Source organism: Spea bombifrons, chromosome 7 (genome assembly GCF_027358695.1).
Source record: "Spea bombifrons isolate aSpeBom1 chromosome 7, aSpeBom1.2.pri, whole genome shotgun sequence".
Classification (NCBI taxonomy): domain Eukaryota; kingdom Metazoa; phylum Chordata; class Amphibia; order Anura; family Pelobatidae; genus Spea; species Spea bombifrons.
In genome coordinates, this window is record NC_071093.1 from 23,345,782 (window position 1) to 23,366,337 (window position 20,556).

Sequence of the window (20,556 nt, forward strand, 5' to 3'; positions counted from 1 at the left end):
CACACACACCTAAATATATGAGCTCCCATCTAATATTTATTTTTAATTTATACTTTCATGGTTATTTGGGTATTTATCAGTCCAGGGCCTCCAAATTGTGTTAAATTTATACAATTTCTGATGGGCTTGAAAATAACCATACTCCATTAAACATTGGTGCTTTATTTGCTTAAGCACAATCTCTATGCTTATTGTTGATGTTTGTAGCCATTTTCTTGCTATACATATTTTCATTGCCAATAAACACTGAACTGCTAGAGTTCTTTGATTAAAGGAAATATTAGCTAAGTCCAGATGTAAAAGTGCTTTTTCCGGAGACGGACAAATGGTTACTTTAACAAGATCAGAAATTAATACGAATATTTCTCGCCATGATTGTGTAATTTTATTACAATCCCACCATATATGTCTAAATGTGCCATGAGCCAAGTTACATCTCCAGCACATGGGGGATGATGTCCGATTAATTTTGGCAGTTCTAACAGGAATTAAGTACCAACGAAGCATTATTTTATAATGAAGTTCTGACATATTTAGACAATGGGTAACTCTATTAATTTCCAACAGACTATTTATCCATTGTGTTTCCTCTATTTGAATACATAAATCTTGTTGCCAAGAAGACAGAGCTTTAATATGTAATGAAAGCTCAATTTCTTCCATAATCTTGTAACATCTCTTCAATCCTTTCAGGACTATTTCTTGAGAAAACAAATCATTAATTTGCTTACTTAGCTTTTCTATATATAAATGCTTAGATAAATAGTGCTTAATCCTAAGTAAATTATAGAATTCAGTGTTATTAAGATTGAGATCTTCATAGATTTGAGGAAAGCATTTCATATTATTTCCAATTAATATGTCTTTAATTCTGTAGTTACTAAGATTGCACCACTTCCGAAGATTCAACTGAGAAATATTCGTTTGTAATATTTCTAATGGAGCAGAAGGAATAATTTTATTACGCAGACCTAATTGCGATTTAAGAGAATACCAATATTCAATTGAACTCTTAAGAGTAATTGGAAGATGTTTAGATATTCTATGAAATCTATCTTGGTGCAGCCATAGTAGGCATTCAAGGATAGGTAGTCCTGTAAGTTCTTGTTCTATACAATACCAGGCTTCGCTATTGCTATGAGTGTATTGAATCTTTAAGGTGTGTAGGAGCGAACTAGCCTGTGCGTATCTATCCAAAGAAGGTACATTTAAACCTCCTTTTTTTTTATTTGCGTATAAAATTTTCCTAGAAATTCTAGGAATTTCTAGGAATTCCCTGAAATAATTGTATCCAATATTTTGGAAGATTAATCGGTATCATTCTAAGCATATAAAGCCATTTGGGTATAATATAAGATCTAATAATATTTATTCTACCTAGCCAAGACACAAATAAACCCTTCCAGGCTGCAATTTGTTTTAACAATTCGATTTTTAATTTATTATAATTAATTTCAATGATATTGGATATCTCTAAAGGTATAATGATTCCCAAATAATCGATCTTACTCTTTTCCCATGTGAAATCGTAATCAGCTTCCAATTTCATTCTTATGCAGTCATTAATGCCAACCATCACTGCTTGAGACTTTTTCATATTAAGCTTATAATTTGATAGTTTGCTAAACTCTGAAATTTCTTCAAGCAACGCTTTTAAAGACAGTTCAGGATCGTATAGAGAGATCAAAACGTCATCTGCATATAGGCCGATTTTATTCTCTATATCCCCTATTTTAATTCCCTTAATATCCACATTGTTTCTGACCCTGGACGCAAAGGATTCTATGGTTAAAACATAGAGAAGAGGTGCCAAAGGGCAGCCCTGCCTAGTACCATTATTAATATTAAACCAAACAGAATTAAATCCTTGACCTAAGACTTTAGCAGTCGGGGTTGTATATAAAGACATTACAGAGTCAATGAATCCTTCTCCTATACCAAAGCTACGTAATGACTCTTCAAGGAAAATACAATTAACTCTGTCAAAAGCTTTTTCAGCGTCCAGGGCCAGAAACACAGTAGGGATCTTATATGAAGATACATATTCCACAAGATCAATTATTTTTCGTGTATTATCATTCGATTGTCTACCCTTAATAAACCCAGTTTGATCTTTATGGATTAAATAAGGACTAATAATTTTTAATCTTTCAGCCAAAATAGCCGAATATATTTTTGTATCTACATTAATTAGAGATATAGGCCTATAATTAGCCATATTTGAAGCCTCTTTCCCAGGTTTTAAAATAGGAAGGATCAATGCTTCCAGCATACCGTTAGGAAAAGTCTTATTATTTTTAATATAATTAAATAAAGTTGTTAAAAAAGGAGATAATAATTTAGAGAATTTTTTATAGAATAGGGCTGTAAAGCCATCCGGTCCAGGGGCCTTATTCAATTTCATAGATTTTATCACGTGTCGGACTTCCTCTTCTATGAAGGGTTTACCTAATTCTTCAGCCTGTTCTTTTGATATTTTTGGTAAATTAGATTCTAATAAGTATTTCCTCACATATTCTCTATCTTGATTCTGATCAGGAATATTATATAAAGCTGAGTAGAATTGAGCAAACGCATTCCCTATATTTTCTGGACTATACCAAAAGTTGTTTCCTTCTGATATTTTAATTATTCTACTTTTCAAATTTTGTTTTTTTAATTGGTGCGAAAGCAGTTTATCTGCCCTATTCCCTGCGTAATAATATTTTTGTTTCATTCTAATTAAATTATAATGTGCTTTAGAAATGAGAATCTCTTCTATTTCTTTTCTAATTCGTATATCTGTAGTAAGTAAATCACTCGGATGTTCAATACAGTTCTTTTTTAATTTACTCAAAGAAATATATAAGTCTGAGAGATTTTTCTTACTTTTAGATCTAATATAGGCAGCTTTCTTAATTAGATGTCCTCGCATAACGCATTTATAGGCACCCCAGACGTTACCTAAACTGATATCACCTTTCATATTCTCTTGAAAATATTGTTCAGTTTTCATACAAAAATAGTAATAGGAATCTTTTCCTGACAGTAAAAAGTCTTGCAGTCTCCAGGGTCGTGGGACGTAACTATATTTTCTTAACATTTCAAGAATAACTGAGTCATGGTCAGACCAAGGTACGCTGTTAATTGTTATATTTTTACAGTCTTTAACTGACTCAGTTTCAGCCAGCATTAAATCAATTCTTGAAAAAGACTTATGACGATGAGAAAAAAATGTATAATCTTTATCGGCTGGCCTAATTGTCTCCATATATCATATAAGTTATATTTCCCCAAAGTTTCCCTAAACGATTTCGTCAGGGAAAGCTGGTTACTATTAATGCTGGGTTTACCAGAAAATTTCTTGTCTAGCTCAACATCTATCACACAATTAAAATCTCCCATACATAAAAATGATCCTTGAATATATTTTTGGACCTTCTGAAGGGTACCATTAAGGAAATTAATTTGTTTAGAATTGGGAGCATAGATGTTAAGAATTGAGTATAATCTATCATCCAATTTGCAGACAATAAAGACATACCTAGCCTTTTCATCTCTCCGTTTATAAATTATCTCATATTTAATATTATTAGAGATTAGGATTGCCACTCCTCGTTTCTTTTTATGTAGTAAAGAGGAATGTTCTATTACTTTGTAATTTTTAGTTGTTCAGTCTATTAATATCCCCAGATAAATGGGTTTCTTGAATAGAGCATAAATCAATATGTTGTTTATTCATATAATCAAATAACAAGTATCTTTTCTGGGGAGAATTCAGGCCCTGTACATTTAATGTGGAGATTCTAATCAGGTTCTTCATTAACCATTGAATATATATAATATAAAAAGTAAGCGCTCATATAAATAAATTTCCATTCATTCTCATTCATACGTACAACATTAAATATGGAATTCATAGTACCATAGAAAAACCAGAGAAAACATATCCGATTCTCTGAGATCATAGTACCACCATATATAAAATAAGGAACGGTCCAGAAACGACGACTAGATAAAGAGAGAAAAAAAAAAAAATGAAAAATATCAATAAACAATATATTAAAGAAACTTCAATTATCCTATAAAGTAATAATAGCATTTTCAATATGTGTACATTGTGTACTTATCCTAGGCATATATGCCCATACTGTCTTTAGTCTGTATACAACATAACCAGATAAAACCTGATAATAACTTACACAAAAAAGCATTTAAGACAGAGCAACTACAATAGTTCAGAAACAGTAGTTCAAATGCAATAGGTTAAGTATGTGCATTCCGAAGTATGTGTAAAATAAATAGCTCTTTCAGTAAACTTATAAGTATATCATATGTAGTGCTTCCCATTGTTAAGGATAAAAAAGTTATATATAAAAAAAAAAAAAAAAAAAGAATTATAAATATAATATGTGTAGTCAGTAGCGTACCTAGCGGGGGGCGGGGGGGGCGGTCCGCACCGGGTGCCGCTCATCAGGGGGGTGCCAACTTGCCGGCACCCGGCACCCCTCCAGAGACGGACAGTAATGTCCGCCGCTGGAGGAGAAGGCTCGCGAGGGAGCGGTATCGGAGGTCTTTAACAGACCTCCGGCTCCCTTGAGTGATTTTAAGCCGGTTCCCTTGAACCGGCTTAAAATCACTCAAGGGAGCCGGAGGTCTGTTAAAGACCTCCGATACCGCTCCCTCGCGATCCGCGCGGCAACTGCTGCTGAAGCAACAGTGAAGCCGCGCCCACCGCCGTCCGTGCCCTCTGAACCGGAAGAAGACAGAAGAAGAGGAAGAAAAGGAGCTGACTGCTGTAAGAAGAAAAGAGGAAAGGTAGGAAATTATTCAGTGAGTGTGGATTGGTATGTGTGGAATATGTGGATTGGTATGTGTGGAATATGTGGATTGGTAAATGTGGATTGGTATGTGTGGAATCTGTGGATTGGTATGTGTGGATTGGTATGTGTGGAATCTGCGGATTGGTATGTGTGGAATCTGTGGATTGGTATGTGTGGAATCTGTGGATTGGTATGTGTGGATTGGTAAATGTGGATTGGTATGTGTGGAATCTGTGGATTGGTATGTGTGGATTGGTATGTGTGGAATCTGGATTGGTATGTGTGGAATCTGTGGATTGGTAAGTGTGGATTGGTATGTGTGGAATCTGTGGATTGGTATGTGTGGAATCTGTGGATTGGTAAGTGTGGATTGGTATGTGTGGAATCTGTGGATTGGTATGTGTGGAATCTGTGGATTGGTATGTGCGGAATCTGTGGATTGGTATGTGTGGAATCTGTGGAATGGTAAGTGTGGATTGGTAAATGTGTGAGAGTGATGGGTGTTATGCTGTACCATTTCCAATGTCTTTTTCATTATATAATTATGCTCTAAAGTACATCATAACTCCCATCACTCTATACTGTTCCATACAGTGGCAGAACTGGGAGACAGAGGCCTTGCACCCCCACCGCAGGACTCCTGAAAGCTAAGTGAACTTCAAAGGGGGGAGAGGGTAGATAGTTAGGAGGGGTTAGATAGGGAGAAGGGAGTGAGACGGGGGGATAGGGGGTAGATAGGGAGAAGGGAGTGAGAAGGGATAGATAGGGCAGAAGGGGGTGAGAATGGGTAGATAGGGAGAAAGGAGGGTAGCAAGAATATTGAAATAAAGAGTCAGAATGAGAGCGAAAATGAATGGATTAATGTGTGGATGAATTGTGTGAATGAGTGAGAGAATTAATGAATTTGTGAGAATGCATCAATGAATATGTGTAAATAATTTGTGTGAAAGAATAAATGATTGTGTGAATGAAAATGAATTAGTGAGTGACTAAAAAGTGTTTGTGTTAATCATAGGTGTATAGTTGATTTGTCAAAAAGGCAAAGATGGTATAAGCAGGGTGTTTATGGGACAAAAATGGCACAGGCAGGGTGTTTATGGGACAAAGATGGCACAGGTAGTGTGTTCATGGGACAAAGATGGCGTACACTCGGCTGTTTGGGAACAATGCTGACTCATGCTGGGCTGTTTGGGGGCAAAGATGGCACGTCCTATGTGTGTGTAATTTGGGTGCTGGTCAGGTTCTATGTGGGCAATGTGGACGCTGTTTTTTTTTTTGGAGGGTTATTAAAGAAAGCACTATTATATGTTCAGTAAATGTTATTTAAACATATTTATTTTACTTATAAGTTATTAATTTATTTTTTTCAGATTTCTTGTTGCTTACAGTTGACATACAGTTTACAAATTGGTGCAATAAATATTCTTGCCAACATAATTTTGTAGATGTCTTTACATTTGGGGGGGGGGGTGCCACTTACAGGATTCGCCCCGGGTGCCAAATACTCTAGGTACGCCCCTGTGTGTAGTGCTTCACATTTTTATAGTGCATTTTTATAGTTAATAAAATTATGTTCCAAACATTTGTATGAAGTGATTAGCTCTTCAAAGCTTATAAATATTACTTCAGTTGTCTAAGGTAAAGACAAATAAGTTGATGGGGCCTGATGGGATACACCCCAAGTTATTAAAAGAGCTTGGGGGTGTACTAGCAAAACCGTTAACTGATATATTTAACGAATCATTGGTAACGGGAGTTGTCCCTGGGGATTGGAAAGTAGCGAATGTTGTGCCTATACACAAAAAAGGCAGTAGGGAGGAGTCGGGCAACTACAGGCCAGTTAGTCTTACATCTGTAGTGGGAAAATTAATGGAAACCATGTTAAAGGAAAGGATTGTTGAACATCTGAAGTCACATGGCTTTCAAGATCAAAAACAACATGGGTTTTCCTCAGGAAGATCTTGCCAAACAAATCTTATTGATTTTTTTGATTGGGTGACTAAAGTAATTGATCAAGGTGGTGCAGTAGACATTGCGTATCTGGATTTCAGTAAGGCCTTTGACACTGTCCCACATAGAAGACTTATAAATAAACTGCAATCTCTGGGTTTAGATCATGGCTGAGTGACAGAAAACAGAGGGTTGTAGTCAATGGCGTATATTCAGAACAAGGTCTTGTTACCAGTGGGATACCTCAGGGATCTGTACTTGGACCCATTCTCTTTAATATTTTCATTAGTGATATTGCAGATGGTGTTGATGGAAAGGTATGTTTATTTGCCGACGACACAAAAATTTGCAACAGGGTTGATGTTCCTGGAGGAAGAAGCCAAATGGCAAACGATCTAGGTAAGCTGGAAAAATGGTCAGAGCTGTGGCAATTGGCATTTAACGTGGATAAATGCAAAGTAATGCACCTGGGGCATAAAAACCCAAGGGCAGAGTATAGACTATTTGGTACTGTCCTAACCTCAACGTGTGAGGAAAGGGATTTAGGGGTAATTATTTCTGAGGATTTGAAGGTAGGTAGACAATGCAGTAGAGCAGCAGGTAATGCTAGCAGAATGCTTGGTTTTTATAGGGAGAGGTATTAGCAGTAGGAAGAGGGAAGTGCTCATGCCGCTGTACAGATCACTGGTGAGACCTCACTTGGAGTATTGTGTACAGTACTGGAGACCATATCTCCAGAAGGATATAGATATGTTGGAGAAAGTGCAGAGAAGGGCTACTAAAATGGTTTATGGATTACAAAATAAACCTTACCAGGACAGGTTAAAGGATCTTAACCTATATAGCCTGGAAAAAAGACGGGACAGGGGGGATATGATAGAAACATTTAAATACTTAAAGGGAATCAACAAAGTAAAGGAAGAAAGTTCATTTAAAAGAAGAAATAAAACCGCAACAAGAGGACACAAGCATAAACTAGAGGGGCAAAGGTTTAATGGTAACATCAGAAAATATTACTTTACGGAAAGGGTAGTGGACGCATGGAATAGCCTCCCAGTGGAAGTGGTAGATGTTAATACAGTAAAGTCATTTAAGCAAGCATGGGATAGGCATAATGCCAAGCTAGATATAGGATAAGGGCAAGTACTAAAGGAGAGTACTCAGAGGTTGGGCAGACTGGATGGGCCTTCTGGCTCTTATCTGCCGTCACTTTCTATGTTTCTATGTTTCTAAATATATAATGTGGAATACTTATATATTGGAAATAGGATTCTATTCCAATTAAAAGATTAGTGACGATTACATTTTTACTCTATTAATAATAATAGGATTATATTATCCTGTAGAGCTTTAGTGATACAAATAATGTGTATTGTTACTTAAATAGCGCAATAATGTACCTCGTGCGACCTTCAGTGTCAAAAAAAAAAAAAATACCCTGCAAATGTCGCTAGTTAAATAAGGTGCTTATAAACCACAGTTAATGCATATTTCAAGCGTGCAATACATACGAACTACTGAATTATATGAAAATGTGTTAAAAAAAAAAAAAAAAAATTTAAATAAATATACTGTCCGACTACCAAGGCTTTCTCCTCAGACATTATCTTATTTTGCTTGTCTTTTTCTTTTTACATAATTCTTCTTTCTTAATTCTTCTTTCCAATTAAGAGAGGTTGTTAAGAGGGGTTATCATTTAACTATCGTTTAGCGTCTTCCACTGATGACAAGACCACTGATCGATTTCCAGACTTTATTATTAATTTTACTGGGAAACCCCAAATGTAATTTATATTTCTCTCACGAAGGGACTTTGTAATGTCTTTAAAACCCCTTCTCTTCTGTCTGGTGACTATTGATAAGTCCTGGAAGAAAAATAGGTGTTGAAATTTCGCCGCTTTAGGGGTGTAGGTGCTTGACGCTTTCATCACTTTTTGGCGCATATAAAAAGTAGAGAACCGAATAATTATATCTCTTGGTTGAGTGTCTGAGATTGATTTTGGTTTAATAGTCCTATGGACTCGTTCAATCACATCGTCTCTTTCTGCATCAGAGATATCCATGTCCACAAATAATTCTTTCAAGAAACCTCTTAAAGCATCTTGTTTGATCTCTTCAGGTATACCTCTAATTCTTAGGTTTTTTTCTTCTTGATCTATCCTCCAAATCTGTCAATTTTTGTTCTAAAGCACATATTGTATTTTCTTTATGTATCAGATACATCAGATCTTTTGCAGATCTTAAATCAAATTCTAAATGCTCAAATTTTTGTTCATTTAATTTAAGTCTTTCATCCATTTTTTTAAATTCCATTAACCAATCATTATGTATTTTCAATAGTTCTTCTTTGAATTGATTAAGCTGCTTTTCCATACACTGTTGGAGATATTCTTTGGTGATCTGGTGTGTTGCTTGAGAGCTAGGGCTAAGAGATTGTCTCCCAGATTCATCTACAATGACATCTGAGAGGCATAGGGATTCCTCTGTTTTTCTTAGGCCCTGAGGGGAAAATAGAGTAGTAATCTTTTTATCTTTCCTTTGTTCAGTTTCACGGTTATCTCTTTTTTTGTATTTTGAGTCATCCTTTCTTGAAGCCATCGTCACCAAATTCTTATTCTTAAGATCTTAATAAAAGTGTTGTTGGTATAGCTTCTCCTCTATTACTAAGTAACCCTTTAAGGACTTGCGAATATAATTTAGATCATTGAATTCTTGGGTAGGAGGTAGGTTGTTTATAGGTATTTAAATATTAATATTCTGCGGAGGCTTAGAGTTTTCAGTACCTTTATATAGTAATCTAGGACAGATTGTATGTATTATATTTGTTTCCTTGAGGTTAAATTAGAAGTTGAATTAGAAGTGTATCCCTCAGCAGGGCTCACGTAATATTCTACGGAGGCTTGGAGGTTTCGGTATCTTATGTAGTAATCTAGGACAAATAATATATGTTATATTTGTTTCCTAGAGATTCCTTGAGGTTGAATTAGAAGTTAAATTAGAAGTGTATCCCACGGCAATAGGGCTCACTTAGTAATGTCTTATGCTTGGAGACATAGATTTTATAGTCAAATTCAAGCTTTGTTTAGATGTATGAAGACGCAGCTAGAAAAAAACGTGCTAAGTCATCACGACCTCCCCGCAGCCTTATTCTTTATGCTACTACTATCCTTAACCCAACCAATCACCATTCTATCTAGAAAAGTATCCTTCCCTCCTGGTATGAATGCTGTATCTGGAATACGTACAAGAGCATAATTCGTATTTATTGATACCGCCCCTATTACTTCGCTCTGGTCATTTAAATGTGTATTTATGGAACAAAAGATAACCTTTGGACTGAATACAGCTCCATTTTTATTGTCCATAACATCAGCTGCCATTCCCCCCTCTCCACCCTCCTTGGTTCTTTCTAAGGTATACTTCTGTTTGCTTCCTATCCTATTCAACCCCTTCAGTCCCCTATGGACTTACCAGTATGTCCATAAAACGGATCTCAGGAATCCCCTATGGACATACCGGTACGTCCTGCCCTTCTTGCAGCAGCAGAGACACATCCCTGCCGCCACATGGGAGATCAGGCTGTCATTTGACAGCCTGGACTCCCCCCTGACAGCAGAAGCCAGCATCACTGGCTTTCTGCTGCCCAATCTCCTGTAATAGCTTCCGGCACGAATGGTGGAAAACTGTTACAGTTTTGAATGCCCGATCACGCAATCGGGCATTCCCTTCCGGGTCGCCTCACTTCTGACGTCACCCGGAAGTTCACCGGAGGACAGGATATCACCTGCAGGGATATCCGATCACTCAGATGAAGCACTGATCACAGACACAGTGTGACTGGTGCAGGGGATCGCAGGGAGGAGAGTTGTGACATCACTTGCATTAATAACATGCAATTAAAAAAAATAAAATTTATAAAAAAAGCCCTAACACAACACCTAGAAGGTATAACCCTCCTGACCCTGTTCACAACCCCCAAACTCCTTAAGCCATCAGCATAAAAATTATATGAATAATGTACACCTTATTGTATGTTCCCTATAAGTGATGGAAAAGTAATTCTAAAATCCTAAATTTTCAGCTAATTATCTAACTATGGTATGAAAAGAAAGCTCTCCTTGAAAAAACAATATATAGTTTATATATGGTTACACTATTCGCAGGAAAGGAGAATAATTGCTGAACTGACATTGCAAAAATGGCAAAATTGCTCCGGGCTTTGAGGTACCATATACCCCTGGGGCTGAAGGGGTTAATATCATTGGTCTCTCCCCCCTATTACCTAGTTTAAATACTCCTCCAACCTTCAGGCCATCCTATCCCCTAGCACAGCAGACCGTCTTGCATTGAGGTGCACTCCGGCACAACTATAAAGATTGTATACCGGTGCAAAAACAGCCCAGTGCTCCAAAAACCTTCCTTCTTACACCAGGCCTTCAGCCACGAATTAACCTCCCTGATCCCCAGCTGTCTTTCTGCAGTTGCGTGTAACACAGATAATATTTTGGAAAATATTACCTTAGATGTCCTTTTCTTAAGCTTGCTACCCAGTTCCCTGAACCCATTGTTAAGGGCCCTCCATTTTCCTCTAACTTTGATAGCCGGATCCTCTCCAGCCCCTCCCAATAATCACGATGAGAACATGCCGAAACCCGAGCACCCGGAAGACGGCAAACTGTCTGGTCGATGTGATTTTTGCTACAGATTACCCTTTCTGCCGGATAATGGAATCCCCTACCACCTCCCTTACCAGAAGGGCTGTTCCCTTGGCTGTTAGAAGGAACAGCTTCCTCTAATGTGGCCATTTCTGAGGTGACACTCCCTGCATTTTAGCTCAAGCTGGCAAATCTGCTAGTCACCCTCTTCCTTTTTCAACCCTTCCTATAACCACGTCTAATGGTTATACAGTTATGCCTGATCCTCATCCTTCTACTAGACACTACTCAGTGAGCAGCAGACTCCTTTCTAGATTGTCAATCCCCCTCAATCTTGCAAATTGCCTCTTCAGATATGCAATCCGAGCTTCTAAAGAGGCCACTCGCTCACATTTGCCACAGAGTTATGGACCCTGGAACACTTGTTCCAAGCATGCATACATGAGACATGCTGTGCACTGAAATAGGCTGACAAGTTCCTATTGCTAATTATATTCACAAAAACAGTACAATCACTAAAGGAAAATAAAAAAAATAAAATATATATTCACCCAGAATCACACTGCACACGTATACAGTATTGCCTTAACCCCTTAAGGACCAGGCTGTTTACTTTTTGCTACGGGGGGGAAAGGGGGGGCAATTGCCCCCCCTAGGATATTCCTTGCCCCCCCCGCCGAATTTGGAGTCACCCAGGACAGTCCCGCAATGGGACTTTAACCCCTTGGTGCCGTTGCTAGCAGTCCCAGTCAGGTGCTAACGACGGCACCATGCCGTCACTAGCACTATCTTACCTTGATGGAGGTCTGTGGACCCCCATCACCACCTACCCCGGCGATCTGCCCCTCAAACTGAAGGGCATCACCGGGGCCCCCCGATCCGCCCGGTGACATTTCGCGCAATGACGCGATGACGTCACCGCGCAACTTTATTAACAACTGACAATTTTCAGTTAAAGAGGTATGGGGCATGCTGCTTAGATGCCAGTATCTCAGGTATCTAAGCAGCTACAGACTCCCAACATATACCGTTGGAAAGGTAATTACTTCACCTTTCCAACGTTATATAGATTGTAAAAGAATAAAAACATTAAGTAAAAAAATAAAAAATGTAAAAAAGTTTAAAAAATTATTTAAACATTAAGTAGTTTAACTAAAATCAAAAAAAAAAAAAAAGTTTAAGTATTCTAGATAAATGATCACTGTGGTAGCCAATGTTCCCACAGTGATCATATAGCTATAAAAAGTCAAATTCCCTTTTTAAACATGGCCGATACTCATTTTTAATTTTAAAAATTTAGCCAACGGTAGAGGGAGGCAATTTTTGAAATCCTGATGAACTGCACATACGATTAAAATCATCCATTTCGCCTGTGCGGTACGTGAGTAACCATCTCATCTCTGGAGCCCCTTGCATTTTTACTGCAAAACTTATTTTTGCTGTAAAAGTGATTTTTTTTCTCCCTTTACCATCATTTCTTTGGGATTGTAAGGGGAAAGAATGGTGTGTGCTTCTGCGAGTGAATGGAGATATGAAAGGTGTGTGAATGATCAGTAATTAGGGTTGGAGCCTTGACGTGGCATTACTGCACACGTAGGAAGTTAAATTATGGTACAAAAACTACACCCCTTGGCGCATCAAATGAAGGGCTGCATGTGTTTCTAGTACAAACCTGGAGTGCGCAAGACACAAATGAACATGTCGCAATGGTTAGAAAAAACATATTTTCTAGCCAAAGCGACATATTCCATCATTATTTGTGCACTCAACTTTTGTCCTAGAAATACATGTAGCCCCTCATTTGAAGCTCCAATGGGCGTAGTTTCTTAAAATGGATGAATTGTCCAAATGAGGGAGAGCATGAGTTAATATGTGGATGAATTGTCTGAATGAGGGAGGGCATGAGTTAATATGTGGATAAGTTAAGTTATTGTGTTGTTTAAAGGATTTCAAGTATTGGCTATATATATATATATATATGTGTGTGTGTGTTTTTTCAGTGGTATGATTTAATGGTGGAAATTATTAATGCCCCCCAGTTTGACTGTGGTATCTTGTGTGCCCCCCCCCCTCTATATATTGTTTCTAGAGTCGCCACTGCTTTTTGTACACTTTGGGAACAAGGCTGTTTTAACACGTTTGCGGTGCTCGTGTTTAGATGTATTTTTCTCCTCTCATTTAGTGTACGCAGTTTTTTAGCAGTTTTTTTCATTAGCTTTTTTGGAGCTCTCTCACTTTTGAAGAAAACATATTTTAATCATCCAAAAAAGCTAATGAAAAAAACTGCAAAATAGATTTTACTATTTGTCCTGAGTTAAGAAATACCCAATGTTTTTATGTTTTTTTTGCTTTTTTTCTGCAAGTTATTGGGCAATAAGTACAAGTAACATTTTTCTATTTTAAAACCTCTTTTTCCCCAAAGCTGGTCATTCTTCCCCATGTGCTATTTCAGGTATCTTTGAAGCTGGCCAATGCAATTTACCCCCTTAAACCATATATTTCAAATGCTGGTATTTTAACCCTTTCCGTGCACTAATTCTACTACGACCATTTGTCAAACTTTGTGGTAGTAATTTAATCACTAAAATTGAGCTTCAGGTATGGATTTACAGCTCCTGGTATACACTTTCAAACAAGACCCCAATATGTGTTCAGCAACATCTCCCGAGTACAGTGATACCCCCCATGCATGGGTTTGTTGTGTTGTTCGGGAGGTAAAACACCACGATTAGGAAGGGCACATTTTTTTACTTGGAACTTTTACATCTGGACCTACTGCCCCCATGTCTTTGAAGCCTGCTAATTCAATTTACCCCATCAAACAATATTTTTTAAAACTAGACACCCCAAGGTATTTCAAATGCTAGTATTTTAACCCTTTCCTTGCATATGAGATTCTACCACCAGTATTTGCCAAAGTTTGTGGTAGTAATTTTTTTTGTATTTTTTTCCACACAAATTGTACTACAGGTATAAATTTATAGCTCCAGGTATACGTCACTATCAAACAACACACCAATATGTGTTCAGCAACATCTCCTGAGTACAGCGATGCATGGGTTTGGCTGGTGTTTGGGAGCTAAAAGGCCACATTTAGGAACTGTGTCCCCCCCATTTTGGTCAGTCTGTGCCTATGCCCTATCTTTGAGCCTGGCCACTCCAATTTACTCCATCAAACCATTCATTTTTTTTTTTTAATTAGACACCCCTTCGGTATTTGAAATGCTTTTACATTAACTCTTTCCATGTCAAGATTTTTGGGAAGATACAGTGCTAATTTTAGCACTTGCTCATAATAAACTTAATTTTTTTGGACTTTTTTTTTTTTTTTTTTTACATTTTGCTGGATGGTTTCTCTGATGCATAATTATTTTTAAATGTTACCACTTTTTTAAATTATTTTTTTAATATATTCCTAATTGTGATTAGAAAGCTGGGCTCCTTTGACTTGCATGGTTGAATGCGGTACACAGTAGAGCCCTGCGCGGGACTGCTTTTTTAATCCTGCTCCCGCCCGCTCCCGCTGTTTTTAATCCGGCTCCATTTGTGGCCAATCCCGCCCAATCCCACCACATTTGTGGCCAATCCCACCCGCTCCCGCCACATTTGTGGCCAATCACGCCCGCCTCCTTACCTGATTTCCCGCGCAGTCCCGCAAGTTGTTTCCCTCACAGCGTCTCTTCTCTTGCTCCGCCCAGGAACAAGGCGGAGTCACAGGAAGTGACGCCACATCACATGACTCCGCCTTGTTCCTGGGCGGAGCAAGATAGGAGACACTGTTATGGAGCAGCAAGAAGACAGCCTTGTGGGATTACCGGGACCCGCAGGTACAGTGCCTGACCGCCCGCAGCCCCAGCAAGACTGCCCGCGCCCGCAAGTTTTTTGGCGGGACCTGAGGAACCCGCCTCCCAATGCAGTCCTCTAGTACACAGGTACCTACAAGTGCAGCCAGAGTTCTCTAGAGGGTCTGACATGGCCCCTGATGCCGATCTCGGTGTTGCTGAATTCCATTAACATCGAGGCATTACAGCAACACCATTTAAGCGAAAAAAGTTATCATAGATCACTTTCTAAGCTCGTTTAATGAAATGACGTGCCTGACACGTCATAGGTCGTCATCTGCATGACATGCCTGACCCGTCAATGGACGTTAAGGGGATAAAATTCCTTTAGTGCTCCGGACTGCTTGATTTACAGACCTTAATTGCAGAGCCTTTTGAGCGTGAAGTTGTTCTTTGTGGGACCAGATATAGTGTCTCCTTCAGAATCTATAAAAGGAAGGACAAAGAATCTGTGTGCACGAGCAGGAAGACAGTGTGGGACCTGCTGCCTCCCTATTTGAATAAGGGTTACCACCTCTGGGTGGATAGGATTTACGCCAGCCCATGGTTTATTTCATTTTTTTGTTAGTTGATTCCCCAGCATATGGCACTGTGAGAAACAACTGTAAATGTTTCCCAAAGCAGAGGCGCAGCCCTACCACAATTATTTCTACGGCCAACTTTGGCAGTGATTGGTGGCCAAATGGTTGCATCAAAACGCTCCTGGGTTGGCTGCTTTGCAGAAATGCATAATTTATTTTTTTAATACTTGGCTTCTTTGTTCAAGAATTTTGAATCCATTATGTACGTATGTTAAGTATGTAAAATCTATATAAATTAGGTATTTTTAAAATCGGCACACCTAAATTCAGTTCATGTTGATGGTATTTTCTGTAAATTTCACTTATTTTTGTGAGGATTCAGAAGGGAATATATATGTGGTTTTGTGTTCTATTTTTTGCTAGTTTACTAAATTACTCATTCTAAATCATGTAACTCTGGTATAAAAAAATATACCAATATATATTGGTATAAATATATATAATTCTGATAAAATATATAGTTTACATGGGTGCACTATTTACAGGAAAGGGGAATAATGGCTGAACTAACATGGCAAAATTGCACTGGGACTTAAGTAGTTAGTTTACAGCAAAATATTTTTTTTAAAAAATATTATTATTGTGCAGGGGATGGAGCTGCAGTTCTCTTACGATCTCTTGAGCCTTTGGATGGTCTTCACATCATGAGAGAGTTGCGAAGTGTTCGAAGGAATGAAAACTCAAAACCAATGAAAGACAAAGAACTTTGTAATGGACCTTCAAAGCTTTGCCAGGCCATGGATATTGATAAAAGCTTTGATAGAAATGATCTTACTGTTGACCAAAGTGTGTGGTTAGAGGCAGGATGCAAAATACCAGCTGAGGATATTGTGTCTTGTGCTCGAATTGGGATTGACTCTGCAGGCGAATGGACACACAAACCTTTTCGATTTTATGTTAAAGGAAACAAATACATCAGTGTTCAAAACAAAACTGCAGAAGCATCCATGGATAAAAATGGCACATTATCACAGTCTCATTAGAAGTAACTAAAAAGTGATATAGCTTCAAATTTCGCTATTTAGAATTATGTATTCATCATTCTATATTTCTGTGTTTAGCCTTGTAACTGCTTCCTTGATTGATAGCAGTTTTGGTGTTTTTGTCTGTCCCTTACTTCAGTGGTAGACAAATTTTGGTGAGGATCTAGGAGCCAGCATGAAGGGTGTGTATGTTCTTTCCACTCAGAAAACCTTTTCCCCCCTCCGTGTTTGTCCCCTTTAAACAATAAGCAGAAGTAAAATACATTTAAAATATACCCTTTACATATGCAAAAATTAATGACAGACCCTATGACTGATTATTGTATTTTAGCTATAATTTTTAATGGACAATTTTTAAATTTTTCTGGTAAGTATACACACACAGTGGGAAAATGGGGACAGCTTATTCACAGTAGGAACCTTATCATCAAGGAAAAACTGACTGAAAGATGGATAGAACTGGGTCCTCATGGTTTGTCACTACAAGTACACTTCGGAATTTATCAAACAGCATCAAAAGTTGTGACCGTCGCATATTTTCATTATACATAATCTCTTCTAAGTGATGATGTCCCCAGAAATAGTGAATAAGCCTGTATGGAAACAAATACAAAGTCATGACCTGTCAAGTAAATTCTACTCACTGATCCCTACACTACAATAAAGTGGACATCCAACATACATATACATGCTAGCATATTATATTAGGAAAGGGAGAGAAGTGCATTTTGCAAAGACTTTAATTATTACGAATTTTTTTTCTTCAACCTCTCCATATGGGGATCCTGGAAGGCTTCTTTAGGTGATAATAAAAAACAAAAGGTGGTGGGTAAAGGGACAGGTATCAGGGGGTCCCTGAACCAAGGAGAAGCTTGAACTCCCCAGTGAACTGTGTAGCCCATAAAACAAGGTGGCACTTTAACTAGTGCTTCGATTCCTCTAGTCTCAAATACCTTGTGTATCTGGTTGTAGTTGAAAGTGTTTTATCTGGTTTCCATTTCTTCACAATATACCTTAGTGTTAAGGTATATTGTGATGAAAATGTCTGTATACTGAGAGTTCAGGGAGAAATCAGAAATGTCAGAGGCAAATATTCTTTGCTTTCAGATAAGTATTACTGTAACTGGGTTCAAAAAGAAATTTGTTGGTTTTGCACAGATACCCTTGTTTGGTGGTATACTGTGGGTTTTAAGACAGTCTGTCCACTTGTTAGGCTAGTCAGTGTTGATACTTGGTAGATCACTGCTTAGGTATCTTTTTCTCAACTCAGCAGTTGTGCAGTACTCTCAAGTGGCTGGCCCAGTGGTCATAACACGTTCATGCATTTTGATTATTGTAATAATAATAAAACAAGTAATCAAGCACATAGGTATGTCATCTCCATTCTTCATAGACAAAAACTTGAAGTAGAATGCATCCTACTGAAAACCACAGTGACTTTAAACATGGCAGCATCATAGGATGCTACCTTTGCTATGTAAATTAATTACATTTCTGCCTTTCTAGATCTGTATGGTCCTCTGTAAGTGCAATTATTGTGAAATGGAAAAGTCTAGAAATGACAACAGCTCAGCCTTGAAGTGGCCAATCACGCAACTTCACAGCAGGGCTACCAAGTGCTGAAGTGCAAAAATAGATGCCTGTCTTGTGTAGTATCACTCACTGCAGAGTTCCTAAATGCCTTTGGAAGAAACATTAGCACACTGGACTCTGGAGCAGTAGAAATGTATTCAGAGTGATCACTTCATTATCTTGAAATTTGATGGATGGTTTGGTGGATGCCAGCAGAATGATACCTACCTGAATGCATTGTGCCTACTGTAAAGTTTGGGGTAGGATGGTTTGGGCTAGGCCACTTAGTACCAGTGAAGGTTTGGTTTTCCACCAATATCATCCCAGAGTTCAATTTTAAATCATGGGACAAATAATACATCTGTGCTTAGAAAAATTACATTTTCATAATATTTACACTATACGACAAATTATGGGACACCTTGTTCGTTGGCATCTATTCCAAAATCATGATCATTAATAAGGATCTCCCTTTGTGGGTATAACAGGCTTTACTCTTCTAGGAAGGCTCCCCACAGAATGTTGGAGGGTTTCTGAGGGAATCTGTACCGATTCAACCAAAAACGCTTTTTTTATATGCTAAAACTTATGAAGGAAGTCTATGGCCTTAAAATCAATTTGCAAAAATGTAAGGCATTATTTTACAAACTGTGTTTTTAGTGGTGCAAATTTATTTCTAGTGACTTCATGCATGCTGGTGATTGTCTCAAATATCGAGTATATATACTGGTACAGACTGTCTCATTACCTTGTAAACATTTTGAGGTCCTCTTGATTTTGAGCTGCAGGGACATTTAGAATGGCTTCCTTCTCATTTTCAGAAAGGCTAGCAAGAAGATTTTCTGTTGCTCTTTTGTTAACTGGTGAATCACCTCCTGGCAGTAGTTCAGCACTTGAATTATCCATACTGGGACTGGTCAGTGTCATGTCATCACTGCTAGCTATAATTTAACCAAACACACAGAGATGTAAGCAATTGGTGTTTATTAACAGCTTATTGTTATTTTTAAAGTTCATTTGTTTACTAAACTACTGCAACACATTGTCTCAGTACCATGATGATGTAAAAAAACAACGATCCTCCACTGCTTTAGTCCTGTCTTACCCTGTGTCCTCTTTTCCTCCCGCCATACTACATGCCCTCTTGTCCCTATACAGTGTAATTTCCTACCTTACACCTGCCCTAACCCATCAATTTAACCTATCTTTCCACAGGCATGATCCCACTCACGCTATAAAAAAAAGCCCTTCCCTAGATCCTACACCTCCATTACCATCTCTTGCCCCCCAAACAACTGGAATGTTTATCCTACAACTGCCTAACCCATTTTCTTCCCTCTTTGTTTAACCACTTTCAATCACATTTTCATCCACAACACACTACTATCACAAACATCCTCATCGCTAAAACAAAAAGTCACTTCTCAGTTATTCTCTTGAATCACTCTATAGCCTTTTCACACTGTTGATCCTTCATACATATGGCATCTGTGACACAGCCGTCACCTGGCTCACCTTTCTGACCATACATTTGGTTGTCTCCTCTACCACTCTCTGGTGGTGTACCCTCGGGTCAGTTCTAGGGCCTCTACTTTTCTCTATACATCCTATCTTCTTTTGGATTCCAGTACCACCTCTACATTGAAGACACACAAACTTACCTTTCCTCTCACTAATTGTTTTGTCTCTCTGAAATCACATCCTGGATGGCATCCCACTATCTGAAGCTCAACATCTCCAAGACTGAGCTTCTGTTTATGCCTCTGTCTCCACTATCCCTAATTCCAGATATCTCTGTCACTGTTGAGAATTCCACAATTAACCCAGCAGTTTACGTTTGCTGTTTTCTCCTAATTTCCCTAGGTCTCTCGGGCTTTCTGTCAGTGAGGGCAAGAAAAAAAAGTATAAGGAGCAGCAGAGTGGATCTTGAGAAACTTTATATTTATTGTTTAATTTATATATAATGCAAGCCTGCAGCTTTATGAAAGCACTCTCATATTGAAGGAAATATGCTAAGATATCCCCCCATTCCTACTCAAGGGAGCTTAGCTCAGCAGCATTTATACCATATACACAGTTCATTCATACTTACATCGAAGCTTGATTCAACAATACTAAAACGTTTCTATGATCACTTAATTGTCGTAGTATTAGGAAATTTCCCTAACCAA

At 38.2% G+C, this 20,556-nt stretch overlaps 2 protein-coding genes across 6 annotated transcripts in view; one reads left to right on the forward strand and one right to left on the reverse strand.

The window, feature by feature from the left end:
• The window catches only part of MPG (N-methylpurine DNA glycosylase), a 77,048-nt gene extending 59,941 nt beyond the window's left edge, over positions 1 to 17,107 (forward strand). For both annotated transcript variants that reach the window (XM_053472126.1, XM_053472128.1), the window contains exon 4: positions 16,419 to 17,107. In XM_053472126.1, the coding sequence (XP_053328101.1) occupies positions 16,419 to 16,813 (395 nt within the window). In that variant the 3' untranslated portion in view covers positions 16,814 to 17,107. The remainder of the gene's footprint in view (positions 1 to 16,418) is intronic.
• A 23-nt stretch (positions 17,108 to 17,130) lies between these two features.
• NPRL3 (NPR3 like, GATOR1 complex subunit) overlaps positions 17,131 to 20,556 on the reverse strand; it is a 177,692-nt gene continuing 174,266 nt past the window's right edge. For all 4 annotated transcript variants that reach the window (XM_053472102.1, XM_053472101.1, XM_053472104.1 and 1 more), the window contains 2 exons: positions 19,134 to 19,326; positions 17,131 to 17,406 (listed from right to left, as the gene is read on the reverse strand). In XM_053472102.1, coding sequence (XP_053328077.1) covers positions 17,241 to 17,406; positions 19,134 to 19,326 — 359 coding nt within the window. In that variant the 3' untranslated portion in view covers positions 17,131 to 17,240. The remainder of the gene's footprint in view (positions 17,407 to 19,133; positions 19,327 to 20,556) is intronic.